Source organism: Lutra lutra, chromosome 8, assembly GCF_902655055.1.
Source record: "Lutra lutra chromosome 8, mLutLut1.2, whole genome shotgun sequence".
Classification (NCBI taxonomy): Eukaryota; Metazoa; Chordata; class Mammalia; order Carnivora; family Mustelidae; genus Lutra; species Lutra lutra.
In genome coordinates, this window is record NC_062285.1 from 55,963,022 (window position 1) to 55,982,412 (window position 19,391).

General features: G+C 45.7%; 1 protein-coding gene across 1 annotated transcript; it reads left to right on the forward strand.

Moving 5' to 3' along the window:
- The first annotated feature begins 489 nt into the window (after window positions 1–489).
- LOC125106422 (keratin, type II cytoskeletal 2 oral-like) lies at window positions 490–9,151 on the forward strand. The gene is made up of 9 exons (XM_047740458.1): window positions 490–1,173; window positions 2,255–2,475; window positions 3,878–3,938; window positions 4,614–4,709; window positions 5,305–5,469; window positions 5,570–5,695; window positions 6,279–6,499; window positions 7,801–7,835; window positions 8,252–9,151. Exons 1-9 carry the CDS (start codon window positions 532–534, stop codon window positions 8,665–8,667), a joined length of 1,983 nt encoding a protein of 660 aa, XP_047596414.1. The 5' UTR covers window positions 490–531; the 3' UTR covers window positions 8,668–9,151.
- The last annotated feature ends 10,240 nt before the right edge of the window (window positions 9,152–19,391 follow it).

The window sequence follows — 19,391 nt, forward strand, 5'->3', positions numbered from 1 at the left end:
GCCCTCCTCTGGACATTTCTCTGCAGAGGTGGGCATAGATGATATGTCACTGGGCTGTGGTACTCTGGCATTGCAGGGAGGGATCCAGCTCACATGGAAGAAGTTGTCTGGTCCTCACCCCTGTGTCATGGAGCTCCGTGGGTCCTAAGACCCTGGTGTCAAAACCCAATTCATTCTGCTGGATCAGGTGCTGTCTGAGTTCCCTAAGTCCCCTGAGGAAATCACAGGGAAGAAGGGAGGAGAGTTCCAGTCTTTTGTCAACTGTGGCAAGTTTGGGTGATTAAGCTAAAAAAGCAAAGTCATTTTGGTCCAGAGGATTAGTTTGGAGGAGTGTTGCAAGTCTACAAGTAACTTATTGCCTGGGAGGCAAACCAAACCCAAGATGAGTCTCAGCTAATTGCTTGCCTTTCCTTGTGCCAAGCCTAGCTCTCTGGTATATAAAGGCCACCCTCCTTTTTGTCCCCATCCTCTGCCTTCACCCCTCTCAGCCCTTGCTAAGTGGTTGCTAGCTGACCTCCAAGCTCTCTCACCATGAACAGACAAGTCTGCAAGACATCTGGTGGTGGCAGCCAGGGTTTCTCGGGCCGCTCTGCCGTGGTCTCTGGCAGCAGCAGGATGAGCTGTGTGGCCCGCTCTGGGGGAGCTGGCGGAGGGGCCTGTGGGTTCCGGGCTGGAGCAGGCGGCTTTGGCAGTCGCAGCCTCTACAGCCTAGGTGGCAACAAGAGCATCTCCATCAGTGTGGCTGGTGGCTGCCGGGCTGGTGGCTTTGGGGGAGGACGTAGCAGCTGTGGCAGTGGCTTTGGAGGTGGCTATGGAGGTGGCTTTGGTGGTGGCTTTGGTGGTGGCAGAGGAATGGGAGGTGGCTTTGGAGGAGCTGGTGGCTTAGGAGGGCTTGGTAGCTTTGGAGGAGTTGGTGGCTTAGGAGGGGCCGGTGGTTTTGGTGGAGCCGGTGGTTTTGGTGGGCCTGGTGGCTTTGGTGGGCCTGGTGGCCTTGGGGGGCCTGGTGGCTTTGGTCCTGGTGGCTTCCCCGGAGGAATCCAGGAAGTGACTGTCAACCAGAGCCTCCTGCAGCCCCTCAATGTGGAGATCGACCCCCAGATAGGGCAAGTAAAGACCCAGGAGCGGGAGCAGATCAAGACCCTCAACAACAAGTTTGCCTCCTTCATCGACAAGGTGAGGGCAAAGCTCAGAGGTGCCACGGAGGGTTTTGGCTGCCCAAGGTGTTGGTGTATGAAGACACCAGGGGGATCTGCCAGGCTTATAGGCAGAGGTATTAGCTTCCTGTCCTGGTTTTGCCTTGGGCTCTTCAGGAGAGCAGGCATGCTCTTGCTCTTCAGGCCCTATTTTCCTCGCTGTGAAATAGGGAAAGGATTCTAGCTTCTGGTTTTCTTCTAGGGATAGGACTAGGGAAAATGAAGTGAGGGTCCAAACTTGTTTGTTGTCCTTTGAAGAACAGGGCATTAGCCACGAAATTATTATGGTTAACATTCAATTTCTCTTGAAAAGCAACTTCCTGATAATATAAACTAGCTGGTAATCAAACTTGCATTAGTAAGAATCTTGGGACTGCCTCTTAGTGATGAGTGTTGGCAACTAATTTACCTTCTGAATGGTCCTGCATTTTAACTGATATTAATTTGTGTTGTCTATGCTGGGGCAAGGAAGGGTGTGCTGGGTCTGGGGTAATGAACCTGGGGTTTGAAGTTAAACCCAGATCAGCTATATGCTGAGTAACTGAAAGGGAAAAAAAACTAGAGGAAATATGAAACAACTTAGGAAAAGTTAGATGCTGTTGACTGTTTTCACTGCCTGTAGGAAGGTAAAATTTTCACTTAAAAACAATTATAAATAACTTTATTTATGCCTATCTTCTGTACTTGTGTTCTGAAGGATCACCATAGACTAGGGCAGTGATGGCTGTGACTCTTAGCTTGGTCACTTAGTAGTCAGGTCAGTTTGGGCAACTTAAACTGTTTGAGATTACATTTCCTAGGTACAAAGGAATAATAACACTTCCTTTTTAGGTGGTGGTGAGGATTAAATGAGATCGAATAAGTGAAAATGGTAGGTACAGAGTAAATAACACATTGTAGCTCTCCCTTGTCTAAATTCTCATTCTTCTCAGTTAAAAAAAACCCAGAGGCTACTGCAGATTGGAAAACTGGGTTCATTTCCACATTTTCATTCTTTGGGATGCATGGTCCCACTTGCCCAACTCAAGAGGCTCATTCCTTTTCTTTTTCACCTGATACAGGTGCGGTTCTTGGAACAGCAGAACAAGGTCCTAGAGACCAAGTGGGAGCTGCTCCAGCAACAGACCACAGGCTCTGGCTCAGGACCCAACAACTTGGAGCCTTTCTTTGAATCCTACATCAGCTTCCTGCGCAGGCAGTTGGATTTGGCTCTGGGGGAGAGAGGGAACTTGGAAGGAGAGCTGAAGAACATGCAGGACCTTGTGGAAGACTTCAAAAAGAAGTAAGGGCCTCAACTGGGGAGTTTCCCCTTATGGGGGATTAGCAGGGAGGTGTAGCCCCAGCTTGAGATTTTAACTGTTCCAGACTGTACCTTCAGTCAATACTCTTAGATGGACTTGCTGAGTGAGGCATGACCAAGTGGAAGGGGATAAGAGGGTGGGGAATGAGACTTCAAGGTGGCTGATTGTGACAGATTTTTCAGGCTCCAGGGACCCCCTCCTACACTAGCCTAGTTGGATAAGAGAATCTACCCAGAGTTAAAAGCCCTTGGGGATGGAGAGTCTGCCCTCCACACTTACTGTACATAGGAATCACTTTGGAAGCTTGTCAGAAATGCACATTCCTGTGCTCTGGTCATAGATATTCTGAATCAGTAGGTGTGGGGCAGGTCCCAGGAATCTGAGTGCCCCATAGCTGCCAGGAATTCCTGGCAGATGCTCTAGGGCCACACTTTGTAAAGTACTCTTTCATTGTGCCCAATACCCTGTCTCTGGAGCTTTAGTCAGCCCCCTTCTGCATGTTTGGGGTTGTAGTTGACACCCTCTGAAGTCTGTAAGAGGTAAATTGGGCCTCTTAAGGTGGGGAGGGAGCTCTGGACATCCCCAGGGTCAGGACCCACAGGGGTGGGCACCCCTGTTCTGAGGAGGCCCCGTTTGGTTTAACTGCGCAAACCTGGCAGACACCCAGGCTTTGTGCTGAGCACTGGGAATCCAGTGGCAACTCAGATTAACATTGCTCAGAAATCTCTTCTCCTGGAACCATTCCATTTTTCAATATTCATTTGATCTAGACCCCTGGTGGGAGATTATAGCCATGAATAAGCAGGAATCTCATAACCTTGATGCATTCAGAAGATATGAATTTATTCTTAACCCAAATTCCATAAAAAGCAACTCTCATTAATGAAAAGAAGCAGAACAGAGGCGGAAAACCTGGTCTGAGCAAATACCTTTCTGGGTCTCATATACACATCTTATGCTTTGTGATGTCTTCCAGAGCCAGGCAAGTAGTCAGGCTCCTTGAAATCTTCTCCCACCCTGCCTACCCACACTTCAGCCTGTCACCAGGACTTGGGGGAGAAGGGTAAGGTAGTGGCCTCAGCTCTGAGAGGCCTGTAAGCCAGACTGGCTACATAATTCTGAGGGCTCAGTGCAAAATGAAAATGCAGGGCCCTTGTTAAAAAAATTACTAAGAATTTCAAGATGGCCCCAGCAGAGCATTAGACTGAATGAATGTGAGGACCTTCTGAACCCAGGGCCTTGTGTAACTGCACAAGTCACATGCCCATGAAGCTTGTCTTGTCTCTGGGTGAGTGGATTCTGTGTGAGTACTTGGGATCCTCTCTCTCTTTCTCTTTACTTTGGAAATGTCACTGTCCAAATGTGTGCTTCTTTCTGTCCCAGGTATGAAGATGAGATTAACAAGCGCAATGCAGCTGAGAATGAGTTTGTGGGGCTCAAGAAGGTAAGAGAGCTGGGAAGAAAATGTCGAGGCTTTATTTCTGAGCACTAACCCATGGAGTCAGCTGCTCTGGGGCATAAGGACCCTATGCTGTATGTGGGGTTTACCTTTCTCCTTACATTTTCGGAAACAAAGGAACCTGCTCTAAATACATTACTGGTGAGGGAGACATCTTACAATGTTACTGTGCTTAATGAATTGATTAGTAATGTGAACTAATAATGAAGGTTTTATGTGTAGCATTAATCAAGGTCTTCAGCCTACAAGTGCACCTTGGATGTTATTAATAATAACAATCATCCAGAACTTGTAGCTTACTTAACTAATCATCATAAAGATGAGGTAGTGAGAAGAATATCCTCATTTCTATTCAGAAGGTTGGTTATATAGCACCCCAAACCCAAAGTCACAGTTAGATAAATGTGATTTTTCTACCCTTACTCCAGTGTCTTGCTAGTGGTTTATATCTTATTAAAGCATTGGGGTTTAACTGGTCAAGGCAACTAAAGGGAAGAAAACCACTTTGATTTTCTTTTAGAAGGGAAAGTGAGGAGTGGAAATTAGGAGAACAGGGGAAGGATAAGGAGGAAGGATGAAGGCTTAGGAAAGAGCTGTGGTGTTTGGGGTAGAGTGGGTCATCCTGTTGGGTTTCTAATTTCCTGCCTCCATACCCTGTAGGATGTGGATGCAGCATACATGAACAAGGTGGAACTGCAGGCCAAGGTGGACAGCCTGACAGATGAACTGAACTTCTTGAGGACCCTCTATGAGATGGTGATTTTTTGATTCCTTGGTTTGCCAAGCTCCAGAGCCTTCTTGTCTGCATCTTCCCAGACATACTTCCTGAGTAGGACTTTAGGGGATAGTCAAGTGGCAGAACTCACCCAAAACAAGCAACAGGGCTCGGAACTCAGCTATGCTCCACCCAGAAAATGCTAACTTTGCTCTCCCAGCCTGCATAGACCTGAGCCATAGGGCCAAGATCCCTCTTTTTCTTTGTTTTCCCTCTGTTCTCAAGCTATTTTGCTCTATACCTTCCCTCTGGTCCTATACCAGTATCATAGATAGCTCCTTCAGAGTACTCCTTCCTACAGTAGTCCCATGGAAACCCACACAGTCGGGCTCACTGCCTGATACTCTCAGGCTGACAACATGATTGTATTTACACATTTGTCTTTCTCTTTAACTTTGTTGTCTGGGATCTCTTAGGCTATAGCCAGGCCTGAAACACAAGCTTAGTTTTTTAACTGTCCCATTCCTGGCCCCACTGTTGGGATATCTTTGTTGGCAAAAGATTCTTGGACTTCTTCATTCCCAGCATCTTCTGGGGCCAAGGGGTGGTGAAAATGACCATCCATGTCCCCCATAGGAACTGTCTCAGATGCAGAGTCATGTCAGTGATACGTCTGTTATCCTGTCCATGGACAACAACCGCTGCTTGGACCTGGACAGCATCATTGCCGAAGTCAAGTCTCAGTACGAGGACATTGCCCAAAGGAGCAAGGCAGAGGCTGAGGCACTGTACCAGACCAAGGTGGGAGCCTTCTCCTTGCCCCCATAGTCTAGGTTTAGGTCTTGCTGACCAAGAATGTTCTAACCCTGCAAAACTATGTTGATTGGTTTCCCTCTGTTAGCTTGGGGAACTGCAGACCACCGCTGGCAGGCATGGGGATGACCTGAAGAACACTAAGAGTGAGATCATGGAACTCAACAGGGTGATCCAGAGGCTGCGAGCCGAGATTGAGAATGTTAAGAAGCAGGTGGGTCCGGACCTAATGGAGAGATCCTGGAGGTCCTCTGGGTCTTGAAGAGAAAGAGAAGCAACAATTATGACTCTGTCACATGCTTTCTCTGTCCTTTCATGGTGTCATATGTGGGGTAGCTGGAAGAGTCCATCCTCCCAGAGATTCTTTCTTGAATCTGAGCTTCTTGGAAAGTTCCCTAAGGAGAGATGGTTGCTCATTCTGGCTTTCCCAGCAAATCTTGCAACTGTAGGGATGGCCTTAAACACTTGGTTTCAGTAAGATCTGCCTTCAGTGAACTATTTATCATGCACTTCACATAACCTCACTGGCTAATTTGTATTACTGGAACAAAGTGATTAATTAGGCAAGGGAGTTTTTAACAGTCTTGCAAACAAACAAACAAACAAACAAACAACCAGTTACTAGACCATTACTCCCTTTACCAGCAAATCAGTGTTCCTTTGCTTGATGAGACAGAGTTAATTTCAGTGGGGTGTGGGATGGGGGTGTGGGACGGGGAAGAGAACTTTCAAGAAAGATCAGCTGTTTTGTTTCTTGGTCACTATGCTAATTGGTCTCCTACCTCTTCCTGTCCTAGAATGCCAACCTGCAGGCAGCCATTGCTGAAGCTGAGCAGCGTGGGGAGATGGCCCTCAAGGATGCCAATGCCAAGCTCCAAGGCTTGCAGACTGTCCTACAGAAGGCCAAGGATGACCTGGCCCGGCTGCTGAAAGAATACCAGGAGTTGATGAATGTGAAGCTAGCACTGGATGTGGAAATTGCCACCTACAGGAAGCTGTTGGAGGGCGAGGAGTGCAGGTGAGGTGCTGTGGAGTCAGCATTCTCCTGATAGGATTTTAGAGTGACCTTTGATAACAAAGAAAGAGAGAAAAATGATTGGAGAGGACAACCCAGACAAAGGGTAAAGAATCTCCTGAATGACAGAATTTAGGATTCAAGTGCCCCCATTTTTTGGTCAATCAAGATCATCCAGTTCTCCAGTTTACCGTGGCCAACGATGTTGTATTACATAGCTCTGTTGATCTTCTTTATGAGCAATGAGTAAGGAGGAGTGCTTTGGGGTTATAACAAAAGTTACAGTGCTGTCCACTGAATTTCCTGAGATGACAGAAATGTTCTATGTGCTAATACAGTAGCTATTACTCACTTGAGTATTGAAATGTGGCTAGTGAAACTGAGGAATTGAGTTTTACACTTAATTTAATTTTAATAAAGTTGGCTAGCTTCAAGTGGCTAGCAGTTACCATATTGGACAGCACAGTACAGACAGTCCTGTAGCCCTCCACCCCTGAGACTGAATCCATAGGGAAAGTGGCTGATGCACACACACTCTGGAAAAAATAGCACAGTATCAAGTAGCAGATAAGGGTTTAGTGAGTGGATATCAAATGCCAAAGGACTGTCAGGGCTCGAGAGATCTTTCTGCTGAAAGCTGCTCTATGTATCCTATCCTCAGACAGCTTCCAATTTGATGGAAGAAGCAGAACTCAGGTGTGAGAAGGAAACTTAAGGATTTTTTTATAACTTCCTGTGAAAAGGAGTGGGAGTGATGATGGTGCTATGTGTACTGGGAATTCCGGGATGAGGTTGGAGTGGTCAACAACAGTAGGTCCCACACTGGTAAGGTGTGCAGACATGCTCCATGTCTGCTCAGATATGTGGACATGCCTTCTCCATGAATAAGAACAAGGCATAGAAAGATGGGTTGTGTGGACAGGCATCTTCAAACTCATCATGTGTTGAGTGTCAGCCCCTCTCACATTTTACTCATCTGAACCATTGAAAGGCTAACCATCTGGGAGTTGGGTGTTGAGCAGTTGGCCTGGAACAGATGCTCTGGAAACTAAGGGAAAGAGGATGGACAGATGGAGAAATAGAGGGTGGCTGGTGAAGCTCCTGAACACCTCAACTCCCCCAAAGCAGGCTCTTTTCCTGGGGATACGGGTTATAGAGACACTTGGAATAGCCTTTCTTCCCCTGGGGGCTTGACCCTTCATAGGGCAAATAGGGGTGTGTGGCTCCCAAGGTTATGAACCCTCAGCTTTGTGGCTAATGACTCATGGCAGAAATAACCCATGTTTCCTTCTTTTCCTTTTAAGGATGTCCGGAGAGTGTCAGAGTGCTGTGAGCATTTGTAAGTAGCCCTTCAAAACTTTCTCCCTGGGTTGCAAAAAGGGTGACCAGGAACATCTTCACTGCCAGCCTACAGCAGGACAGCTTGACCCATGCAAGGAGGCCAGGCCACCAAACAGTGCCACAGTCTCAGGCTATGGCCACACAATCCCCTGCTAGCATAAGCAGGGAACTCTAAGGCCAAAGCTAAAATGCCTGTGGTCTTGGAGAGTTCCCTAGATTGGAGAACCAGAAATTTCTGTGGATGCTGCTGGCTCTTGTTCTTGGGGGACACCAGAGGGCCAGACTCACTCTTATCATTTACCAGTTTAGCCCTCAGAGAAGTTGAGTATCTTTCTCAAATTTGCACAGCTAAGCAGGGTAAAGTTGTGATCCAGACCTGGGCCTTTGCCTGAACTGAGTGCCTCTTCTCCACAGCGGTGGTCAGCAATGTCACCAGCACAAGCAGCAGCTCTGGTGGAAGCCGTGGAGGGTTCAGTGGCAGCAGCAGTGGTGGCTACAGAGGCAGCAGCAGCAGAGGCAGCAGTGGTGGCTATGGAGGGGTCAGTGGCAGCAGTGGCAGCGGCTACGGGGTCAGCAGTGGCAGCAGTGGGGGCTACCAGAGTGGTAGCAGTGGGGGCTACCAGAGTGGTAGCAGTGGGGGCTACCAGAGTGGCAGCAGTGGGAGCAGGCTTAGTAGCGGAAGCAGCACCTCTGTGAGTCAGAGTGGAATTGGCTCCAGCTGCGGTGGCATCCAGACCTCAGGAGGCAGCAGCTATAAGTCTGGCACTGGAGGCAGCACCGGGATCCGCTTCTCCCAGACCACCAGCTCGAGCCAGCACTGCTCCAAGTGATCCTCTGGGGTTAAGTGTCTGTGCCCACTTGCAACCCTCTCAGCCTGCCCACAGCACTTCCCACTCTGCTTGGCATCAACAAATGCCAAACTCAACCTCGCTTTTCTTCAAGTTCCCTGGAGAAAGGGCTGAACTTCTTGGCTCCTCCATCCTCAAGATCTCTCCTAGGCCAGGGAGGTCCAGCTGCTCATCTCAGATGATGATGCCCCTGACGATGGTAACGGTACCTGAGCCCAAACTCCTGTGGGCCTTCCAGCCTGGCCTGTTCCACCCTGGCCCATCTGCCTCTCTCACTGGGAGCTGATGGCCTGAAGCAGGCATATGTCAGTCCCGCTGAGGAGGGGAGTGCTGGAGGGTGAATGGTTAAGTTCTCCGGACTGTTGGTTTGCAGGGTGCCCTCCCCACATTTGGGCATCTTGTCCTAACTTATCTCTGTCCCTTTAATTCCCCCAGCTCTGGATCCTCTGGTGATGATTATGTTGTACTTTCTTTTCTCAATAAATTGCACTGTATTTCACATTCTGGTGTTTGGCTTTCATTCAAGGGGTCATAGAATAGACCGAGGTCCAAGAGTGGAGAGAAATCAGGTGTGGATGGTGGTCTTCCAAAGTTCATTGGTGGGTAGAAAGGATACTCAGTAGTCTTGGCTTCTCCTTTATCCATTTAGCCAGGTTCTTGTGATAGGTCTGCCCAAGAGTATTTATGTTACTTAAGTGGGGGCCCCCATTCCCAAGGAGGTCTTCCCATCCATCCTCCCTGCCTCTGAGCAGGCCTCTGGGATCCAGTCTTGGAAAAAATAAAGTTTTACAGTTCATCAAGGGAATAGATTCTACTGAGACTGCAGCTCCTTTTCTTCAACTCTCATGCTGGCCAGACACAACACATTCTCATTTATTTATTTATTTATTTAATTTCTTTTCAGTGTAACAGATTTCATTGTTTATGCACCACACCCAGTGCTCCATGCAATACGTGCCCTCCATAAAAACCCACCACCAGGCTCCCCCAACCTCTCACCCCTCTCCCTTTGAAACCCTCAGATTGTTTTGCAGAGTCCATAGTCTCTCATGGTTCATCTCCTCCTCCAATTTCCCTCAACTCCCTTCTCCTCCCCATCTCCCCATGTGCTCCGTGTTGTCTCTTATGCTCCACAAATAAGTGAAACCATATGATAATTGACTCTCTCTGCTTGACTTATTTCACTCAGCATAATATGGACGGGACTGGAAGAGATTATGCTGAGTGAAATAAGCACAGCACATTCTCTTGCTGAAAACACAGCTCCTGGAGTCTGGAGGGGTCAATACGTAACACCCTCTTTTCCGTGAGCCAGTTAAATAAAACAAAGGAATGAGCACATGGAGACCCAATATTGCTTTTATTACCAACAAAGAAGATACTGGAGAATACGTTTATACCTCTGATAGAATGGGTCTCCTAAAACAGGACCTCAGGATTAGGCCAGATTTCCCACCTGGGCAGACATAATATAGGGCCATCATTGCCTTCCCTGAAATATAGCAGCCCTGGTCTCAAGACTTGGAGGAGACTAATTTTAAAGTTCCCACTTGAGAGTGTAATAAATCCTTGCTGATTTTTTCAAGGCCTGCTGGCAGGAGGTAGCCCCTTTCCCATTGACTCTTGGCACAGTTCTGGGTACTGTGGGAGCAGGACAGGCCACTCTGGTTTGTTGCTCTTACTGGTCTTTTGGAGACCTTACAAGAAGCATCACCAATCCCTAAGAAGACATCCCAGATACTCTGCTCCTTGTATTGCCTAACTTCCTGGGTAGAGGCTGACAGCACTGCACTAACCCAGCTGTCATCAGACTGAAGAAACAGGGTTTGGGGATGGCTGCTCAGACCCTTATCCATCATTCCATGTGTGGAGAGTTTGTTCCTGAGTGTGGTCTTAGGGCTCTGCACAGCGTGTGGGACATGCAGTGAACATTTCGGGGGTTAACTGAAAGAACGAGGAGAGTAATAAGAGCAGGACCTTCCTTCCCTCAGCCTGGAATAAATCACACCCCAAGTAGGATGAGGCTGAAAGTTGACAGTGAGAGCCTGGCACCTTCTTATGAGTGCTTTCGAGGAGACATGGTGGAGAGGGTAACAGAGGAAGGAGGTAGTGAGAGATTACAGGATGCTTGGAATTGAGAGAGGGGGATGATCAGGTGTGTTGGAGAAGAAGCCCAGAGCAGGCCTGGGAAGGAGAATCTGGGTGACATGGAGAAAGGGCAAGGTTATAGAGTAGATATCCAGACCAAAGCCCAGGAGAATCTAGGACTAGCATCTTGTTTCATGTCCTTGACACAGGCTGGGACAAAGCACATGCTAGTGGAACAGGGAAGCTTCCAAGATGAGGCCATCATGTCTGAGGCTAGGCTAGGGGCTGGAGAAAATTGATTATCCCTAAGTTTCTGGGAAGGTGGTAATCCTGAGCTTTTGGAGCCATGAAGAATCCCTGAAATCCATCTCCCATGTGAAGACACAGCTGCGGCCATCTTTTGCTTTTGAAGGCAGCCAGGATATGGAGAATAGGTATTTACTTTTATGGAATGGGCAGAGGGGTAACAGGAGTCTACCCAAATGGAAGCTTGAAATCCTACCAGTTATGTCCTTAGGATTAAACAATCTGTCTCCTAGAGGCAACTGTTTCTTTGTTCTCCATCCTTTAACTTTCCTCCTCCTTCTTTTTTTTTTTTTTTTTTAAGATTTATTCATTTGAGAGAGAGACAGAGAGAAAGAGAGAGGCATGGGAGAGGAAGAGAGAGAATTTTGAATAAACTCTGCACTGAGCGGAGCCTAACACAGGGTTCATTCCCATGACCCTGAGATCCTGACCTGAGCTGAAATCAAGAGTCAGATGCTTAACCAACTGAGTCACCCAAGCACACCTGTCTTTTATTCTTTATCCTTAGTCTTTCCTTCTTCTTCTAAAAATCTTCCTCTAGATTATAAATACAACACATACTTGTATGAAATACATAAAATTTAGGAAAGTAGAAAAAAGAAAGATGATCTATAATTCCACCTCCCTATGAGATTTTCCTAAGTGTACACAAGTGCATGCACACCCACACATACATGGAGATAGGTATGTTAAATGTATCATCTTTTACAGAATAGGGCCTTAAAAATACATACTGTTTTACAACCTGATTTTTCACTTTGTTGTGGAATTTATCCATTTAGTCATTCAACAACTAGACTGAGTGCCTATCATTTTCCAGACATTGTGCCGGGATCAGGAATAGAATGGGGACCACGGGTAATCTCAGCTCTCAAGAGTTTACAGTCAAGCTGGGAAGAAACCTATCAAATAATATTTCCTATAACAATGAGTATAGATGGAGATCATTATTTTCTTTTTCAGTGCAGATTCTTATTTTTTCTTAAGTAGGTTTCATGCCTGGGGTGTCTGGGTGGCTTAATTGGTTAAGTGTCTGCCTTCAGCTCAGGTCATGATCTCAGGGTTGTGAGAATGAGCTCTGCATCAGGCTCCCTGCCTGTTCAGCTGGGAGTCTGCTTCTCTCTCTCTCCAAAAATAAATAAATAAATCTTAAAAAAAAAAAGTAGGCTCGACACCTAATCTGGGGATTAAAATCACAACCCTGAGATCAAGAGTTGAATGCTCTATTGATTGAACCAGCCAGGTGCCCCTCAGATTCTTATTTTTACTTAAAAAAACCCCACGGACATGTTGCTACAAAACTTGGGTATTCATCCTTTCTTTTTTCTTTTTTCTTTTTTTTTTTTTTTTTTACAGCTTTATAAACATATATTTTTATCCCCAGGGGTACAGGTCTGCGAATCGCCAGGTTTACACACTTCACAGCACTCACCATAGCACATACCCTCCCCAATATCCATAACCCCACCCCCCTCTCCCAACCCCCTCCCCCCATCAACCCTCAGTTTGTTTTGTGAGATTAAGAGTCACTTATGGTTTGTCTCCCTCCCAATCCCATCTTGTTTCATTTACTCTTCTCCTACCCCCTCAACCCCCCATGTTGCATCTCCTCTCCCTCATATCAGGGAGATCATATGATAGTTGTCTTTCTCCGATTGACTTATTTCGCTAAGCATGATACCCTCTAGTTCCATCCACGTCGTCGCAAATGGCAAGATTTCATTTCTTTTGATGGCTGCATAGTATTCCATTGTGTATATATACCACATCTTCTTTATCCATTCGTCTGTAGATGGACATCTAGGTTCTTTCCATAGTTTGGCTATTGTAGACATTGCTGCTACAAACATTCGGGTGCACGTGCCCCTTCGGATCACTACGTTTGTATCTTTAGGGTAAATACCCAGCAGTGCAATTGCATGGACGGGACTGGAAGAGATTATGCTGAGTGAAATAAGTCAAGCAGAGAGAGTCAATTATCATATGGTTTCACTTATTTGTGGAGCATAACAAATAGCATGGAGGACAAGGGGAGATGGAGAGGAGAAGGGAGTTGAGGGAAATTGGAAGGGGAGGTGAACCATGAGAGACTATGGACTCTGAAAAAACGATCTGAGAATTTTGAAGGGGTGGGGGGTGGGAGGTTGGGGGCACCAGGTGGTGGGTATTGTAGAGGGCACGGATTGCATGGAGCACTGGGTGTGGTGCAAAAATAATGAATACTGTTATGCTGAAAAAATAAAAAAAAAACTAAAAAAAAAACAACAAAAACCCCACGGAAGTACACATTGGGAATTAAACAACATTTTTTCCTTCTTTCTAACGGTGTGACATACATGTTTTCTGGTCATTAATACTCTAACAAACATTTTATTAAACTTAAGCCAGATAGAGGATCATTAAAGTTCTTTGGTATCCCTCTCTATTCAGGCTGAGTTAGAACAGTGAACATCACTTTGGCAGGGAGAAAAATAGAGTTGGAAGAGCAGAGCTTGAAGAATCACATTTTTTTTTAAGATCTTTTTTTTTTTAAAGATTTTATTTATTTATTTGACAGACAGAGATCACAATTAGGCAGAGAGGCAGGCAGAGAGAGAGAGAGGGAAGCAGGCTCCCTGCTGAGCAGAGAGCCCAATGCAGGACTCGATCCCAGGACCCTGAGATCATGACCTGAGCCGAAGGCAGCAGCTTAACCCACTGAGCCACCCAGGTGCCCTGAAGAATCACATTTTTACCAAATGCGTCTTAATCCCAACCCAAAACCTAACAAACTGATTTATACATAAAGAATTTTAAGCAAATCTGCCTAAATACTCAATGTGCCATAAGAAAAGGATAACTTTAGTCTATTTCCAGCATACAGTATATATTCCTTCGTGTCTAGTAAAATAGTAACTCCAATGAACAATGTACTTGCCTTCATAGAGCTGACAGCTAAAAATTATAGCCATTTAATATTTAGACCTTTAAGGGGGTAATCACATAAATTCTAAGAGCAAACCTATGGAATTAGTCTGAGCATTCATCTGCAGAAATATTTTTTCAGGGGCACCTGTCTGGCTCAGTTGGTAGAGCATGTGACTCTTGACCTCAGGGTTGTGAGATCAAGTCCCACACTGGATGTGAAGCCTAGTTTAAAAAAAAATGATAAAATTTCTCCCGGGCCCCAAAATGATTCTTATTAAAAAAAGATTTCTTTTGCAGCAGGGGGACTACATCAGGACTAGAAGAAGACAGTGATAGAAGAACTGCAAATCCAAGACTGGAAGTTGATTTTTACACATAGCTTTTGGGTAAAAGACATCCTTTTATTAGTTTTTCCCACAGCCAAGACTAGTTCTAATTTTCCCATAATGGTGGGCTGAAAATAAAGGCATTTCATTAATCTGAAGATAGGGGCAGCTATTTTTTTAAATTAATTTTTAATTTTTTATTAACATATCACAGCACTCACCATAGCACATACTGGGGCAGCTATTTCAACACCATAAATAAACATTCCTAAATAGTCAAAAACTCCACACAGGTGGGACACTGGGTTTGACGGACTGAAACTCTAAACTAAGTGAAAGAACTGTGAGCACCGAGGAAGATTTATGCAAAGCCTGTCTGTGGTATTTCGGACAGGGAGGGTATGTGATGGTGTTGTTCCACTTGTTGTCACCAGAACATGTATTCTGGGGGCAGGGATCTTCCAGGTGGAACACCTGACATAGTCTTGTTCCAGAGCAGTCTGACTCTCAGAAGCACCTGAGAGACGTGTCTGCTTTGGCAGAAATACTAGTGGTTATTGAATAGAAGAAAGTGTTTCAGGAAAAGCAGAAGTCCTGGGAAGTTCAGGTAATTATTGTTCTGACCAATCAATACCTAACAATAAACCTTGTAGAAAGAACCATTCTTTCCAGGGTGTATTCTCCAGTCATCCCAAGCAGAAGCCTCTCCTGGCCTATTGGGCCCATGTTGTCCAGGAAGCCGCCATTGCCTGCAGGCAGGGATTTTCAGGACGCTGCCACGGGAGAAGATTTGCACAATGAAGTCACTACTAAATCATTACTCAAGGTCAGTCTTTGGCCTTCTTTTTCTTCTCTGTAGTCCAGAAATACCTGCTTAAATGCCAGAAAGTCTGTAAATGTGAGTGGCATGTTGAATAGGTCATGAAGCCACCTCATCTTTGCGGTGCTTTCCTGTTGCTATGGGAGCCGCCATGTTGAATCCGGGAATCCGCGTCAGCAGCTGCTCTTCAGTATACTTTTCTACCAAAGAGAGGTATTCGTTAAAATTGGTGTGTAGGCGAGTGTATATTCTTCTGTGTCTTCAAATTCCCGGCATTATCTGTCCATGAAACTTCTCAGCAGTACGTAGAACTCTCCATCCATGACAACGTCCTCCATAAATCCAATCCTATCATCAAATTCAGCTTCAGAGGCGGAAGAGATGGTGCAATACTATCTTCTTCAGAGACTTCTGCAGCTCCCACCGGCCCCGGCTAGTGGCTGACTGGCTTCCCTCCGAGCCCAGGAGACCGCAAGTCTGCACTTGTGCACTCGTGTGGGGGTGGGGTGGGGTGGGGTGGCGTGGGGGGGAGGCTAACAGGATTGCAGGGGAGTGGGGCCAAGTTCCAAGTGGGCAGGAGCCAACTCAAAATCTTGTCTGCAGTGGTAGGTGAGATAATGGAGTTGGGGAGGGTGGTGCTAAGAGAGAAACAGAAGCAGGGTCAGCCCCAGAACGTTGAGGGGTCTGTTGCGGATTGCCCTCCAACCCCAATCCTGCTTCATTTATTCCCCTTTAGCGTTGGTCCTAAGATCACTCCAGCACATTTTCTGACTACTGTTTCCATCTCAGAATCTGTTTCCTGGGAATCTGACCTGAGAAGGGCTGAAGGAGCAGCCAGGTGGTTGCTTGACTGGGATTTGAATGAGGAGGATGCCTCTCTTCATGTAAGAGCCACTACCCCCAGGGAGAGTGGAGAAGACCCTAAGATCCTTGAAGCCCCTGGAGGTTAAGAACCAGAGGCAGTGGGCAGCCCATGGCTTACACCCAAGATGTCATTACAAAATTCTGCAGGGATTTGGAGGGGAGTGGGCTTGCCTGGCTTGCTATCATCTGATTAGTTGTAAACCTTTCCTGGGACATTCAGAAAAGCTGAGCTGGGGCTGGGGCAGGGACCAATGTGCTAATTGGGTCAGTCTCCCCAGCCCAATTCCTAACTTGTCTGTCCATTCTGGACATCCCCTTCCTTCCTCTCAGCTGGGTTTCTGAGGACTCCACTGTGGTGCCCAAGGTCAATGAAGTGAAGACTCTTATTAACTGATCTCTGGCTGATGGAAATAAACTTCTAAACATTTTCCCTGGCTCCAGGATGTTGGGGCTAACCTCCTCCAACCTATCCTTTACTGGTAACTGGGGAAAGCAATGGGCAAAAAGTGTGCATTAGCTCTCCTTTCTCATGCTACGGTTTAGACTAGTCTTTCGGTTGTTTCAAGCCAGGTTCTGACTTATTAAGGATGCAGTTATTCAGTCAAAGCCTATGCAGTCCACATTTGAAAGCCCATGACTTTATTTCATGCACCCGTTGCCTAGAGAAACTGGTAATTAAGACGCAGGGTCTTAGCTGTCCAACAATAATCCTTTGTGATGGAAGTACAAAGAAAACCTGGGACAAGGCATTTCTAACAGTTGTTTTCAGCTTTGCATAATTATTGTTATTCAGTTAGAATTAAGTACAAATTTCTTTTTGAGAGAGGAAGAGAGAGAGATGAGGGTTAGAGGATGGGAAGGAATCCCAAGCAGGCTCCACACCTAGTGTGGAGCCTGACACGGGCCTTGATCTCATGACCCTGATATTATGACCTGAGCTGAAATCAAGAGTCAGATGCTCAACCGCCCGAGCCACCCAGGTGCCCCAAGTACACATTTTAACAGAGTTGAGTGGGTCTACCCAATTTCCCCACCCACACATGGCTGATGCATCTGAGTCTTCTGATTATAATCCCTGCTTTGCCCACCACATACCTACACACACAGAGACACACACACTCACACCCACATGCCTGCCTTTTTGAAATAGAGAAGCACTTGTTAAAAAACAAAATTCAGTTGAGTAAATGTGAAGATCTAATTGGCTTTATTAAGTGATTCAAGAATTGGGCAGTATTCCCTCTAGCAAGTATAGGGGAGCTCCACTGAACTAAATGAAAGGATTTTAAAGGCAGAGAGAGGGCGTAAGAAAAAAAATAGAAAGGAATTTATTAGCAAGGAATGCATTGTCTAGGCAAGGTGACCTAGGAATGGAAAGGGGGGTGTCTGTCAGTAAATTTCCTCGTATTGACCAGGAAATTCTGCATTGACTGGCTAAAGGTTATACTCCTGGGAAGGAAGCAGTTAAAAAGTGCAGTTAGTTTAGGTACTAAGTCTTGGTTTGCTGTCTTGTCCTAAATGATACTATTTTGGGGCCTGTAGTTTTCTTTTTAACACACTAAACAGCAATAGGACATCCCTTCCTCCACCCTACACCCCTGCAAACACACAGATACACCCCTAATGAGGACTCTGGTGAGAGGCAGTTATGTTTGGTTGATATTCAAGAGAAGATTATCTGTCATGGTACATAGGATGACACAATTAGCTAAGAGCTAATGTGTACTGAGTGCTTATTATGCCCCAGGACCTGTTCTAAAATAATCCTTTCAACCACACTATGAGGTAAATAATATTGTTATCTTTATCTTTTTGATGGAAACCAAGGCACAGCATGTGAAGCGACTTATGAAAGTCATATAACTAGGAGCTGGAACTCAGGCAGTTTTACTATAACATGACTTGACTGACCCAAAGACCAGTGAGATACAAGGGAAATGAAGGTTTTCTAGTAGAGGATATTTTCTGCAACAAGACTCATCATGTCCAGATCTGGTGCTCCAAGGTCTCCTTGGCCTGTCTAGTCTTTTTGTGAATTAGAAATAGGTGTCCACTCTGTGCAGACACAACTCCACAGTCTTGGCAGAGGGCAGCACTTTATGTAAAGTAAAAGATGCCTTCACTTGGGATGGACACAGCTCATGCCACAGCACACAGGTTGGTGACCAGAGTATGGGCTAGATTTTGGTCCCTTTTCACATACATCACCTGGAACTCTTGTATGGGACACAGTCTACACAGATGTACATGACAGCTCTGGTAGTTTGTGTGTCTAAGCTCTGAGATCTGGGGATCAGGGAAAATATCTCTAATTCTTTGTTGATTCTTTGGTCTCTAGCCTCTGCAGCTGGACTGCCTCTACAGCTTTTCATCCAGGGTTGGCACTGTCTTTCTAGAACAAGAGAGTAATTATACAACCACTTCTTTTAACCTTCTCTTCAGTGGCCCAGGGTCCCACAGAGTCTTAGGGTTTTAGATTCACTTGAGCCTGCAAAAGATGGGTATGTGCTCTCTACAGCAAGGAATGCTTTGCCCATATTCCTGACAAATTGGATCTATCCATGGTTTATCCACCACATCCAAAAGAAATTTGCCATATTACATGAGAATTAAGAATGAGAATATATGTGGATTGTAACCCTTTAAGGAATGAAAAGATTAAAAAATATAAATATAAAGTTATATTATATATTATTTTATGTGTATGTTAACTTCATTATAAAGTTAGTGAAATGATAATGAAAACAATGGTTTATATATAGCAACATACTAATGCCATGTTTCAACTGTAGACACAGAGAGATCTGGGAGGATGAGGGTCTAAGGGTATTTCTTGGATTTGGCTTTTAGGAAGCTGGGAAGAAATGTACTCTCAGGAGTGTGGTGTCCATGATGCAGGGATTATGTGCAGAGCAAGATTTCATGAGTTTAGAAGTTGACCAGTGATGGGAAAATGTGCACTGTGAATTTGGATTACCCTTCTGATCTTTAATTGAGAAGGGGAAGAGACAAACAGAATAATAGCAAGAAAGTGTCATGGGGTCAAGAGAGGGACCTTAAAGATGGGAAAGACTTGGCCATAGAAGAGATTGAGGATATGGTGGGGAGGAAGGTAACTGATTGAGTGAAGAACTAGCAGAGGCATGTGGGGAGGCTTCTTGTAGCCCTGTACAAGAGGAAGAAAAATAAGGTGAGTGTGGAGGCAGCTAAGAGTGAAGACATGGAAGAGATGTCAAAAGGAGGTCACTTCTGACAACCTGAATTTTCTCAGGGAAGTAGGAAACCAAGTCATCTTCTGCAGGCAGGAGGTGGGGACTGAGAAGGGGCTGGAGGAGAATAGTGGAGGTTTGGGGCAGAGGTTAAGGCCTTGAATAAGAAGATAACAGGACAAGAAA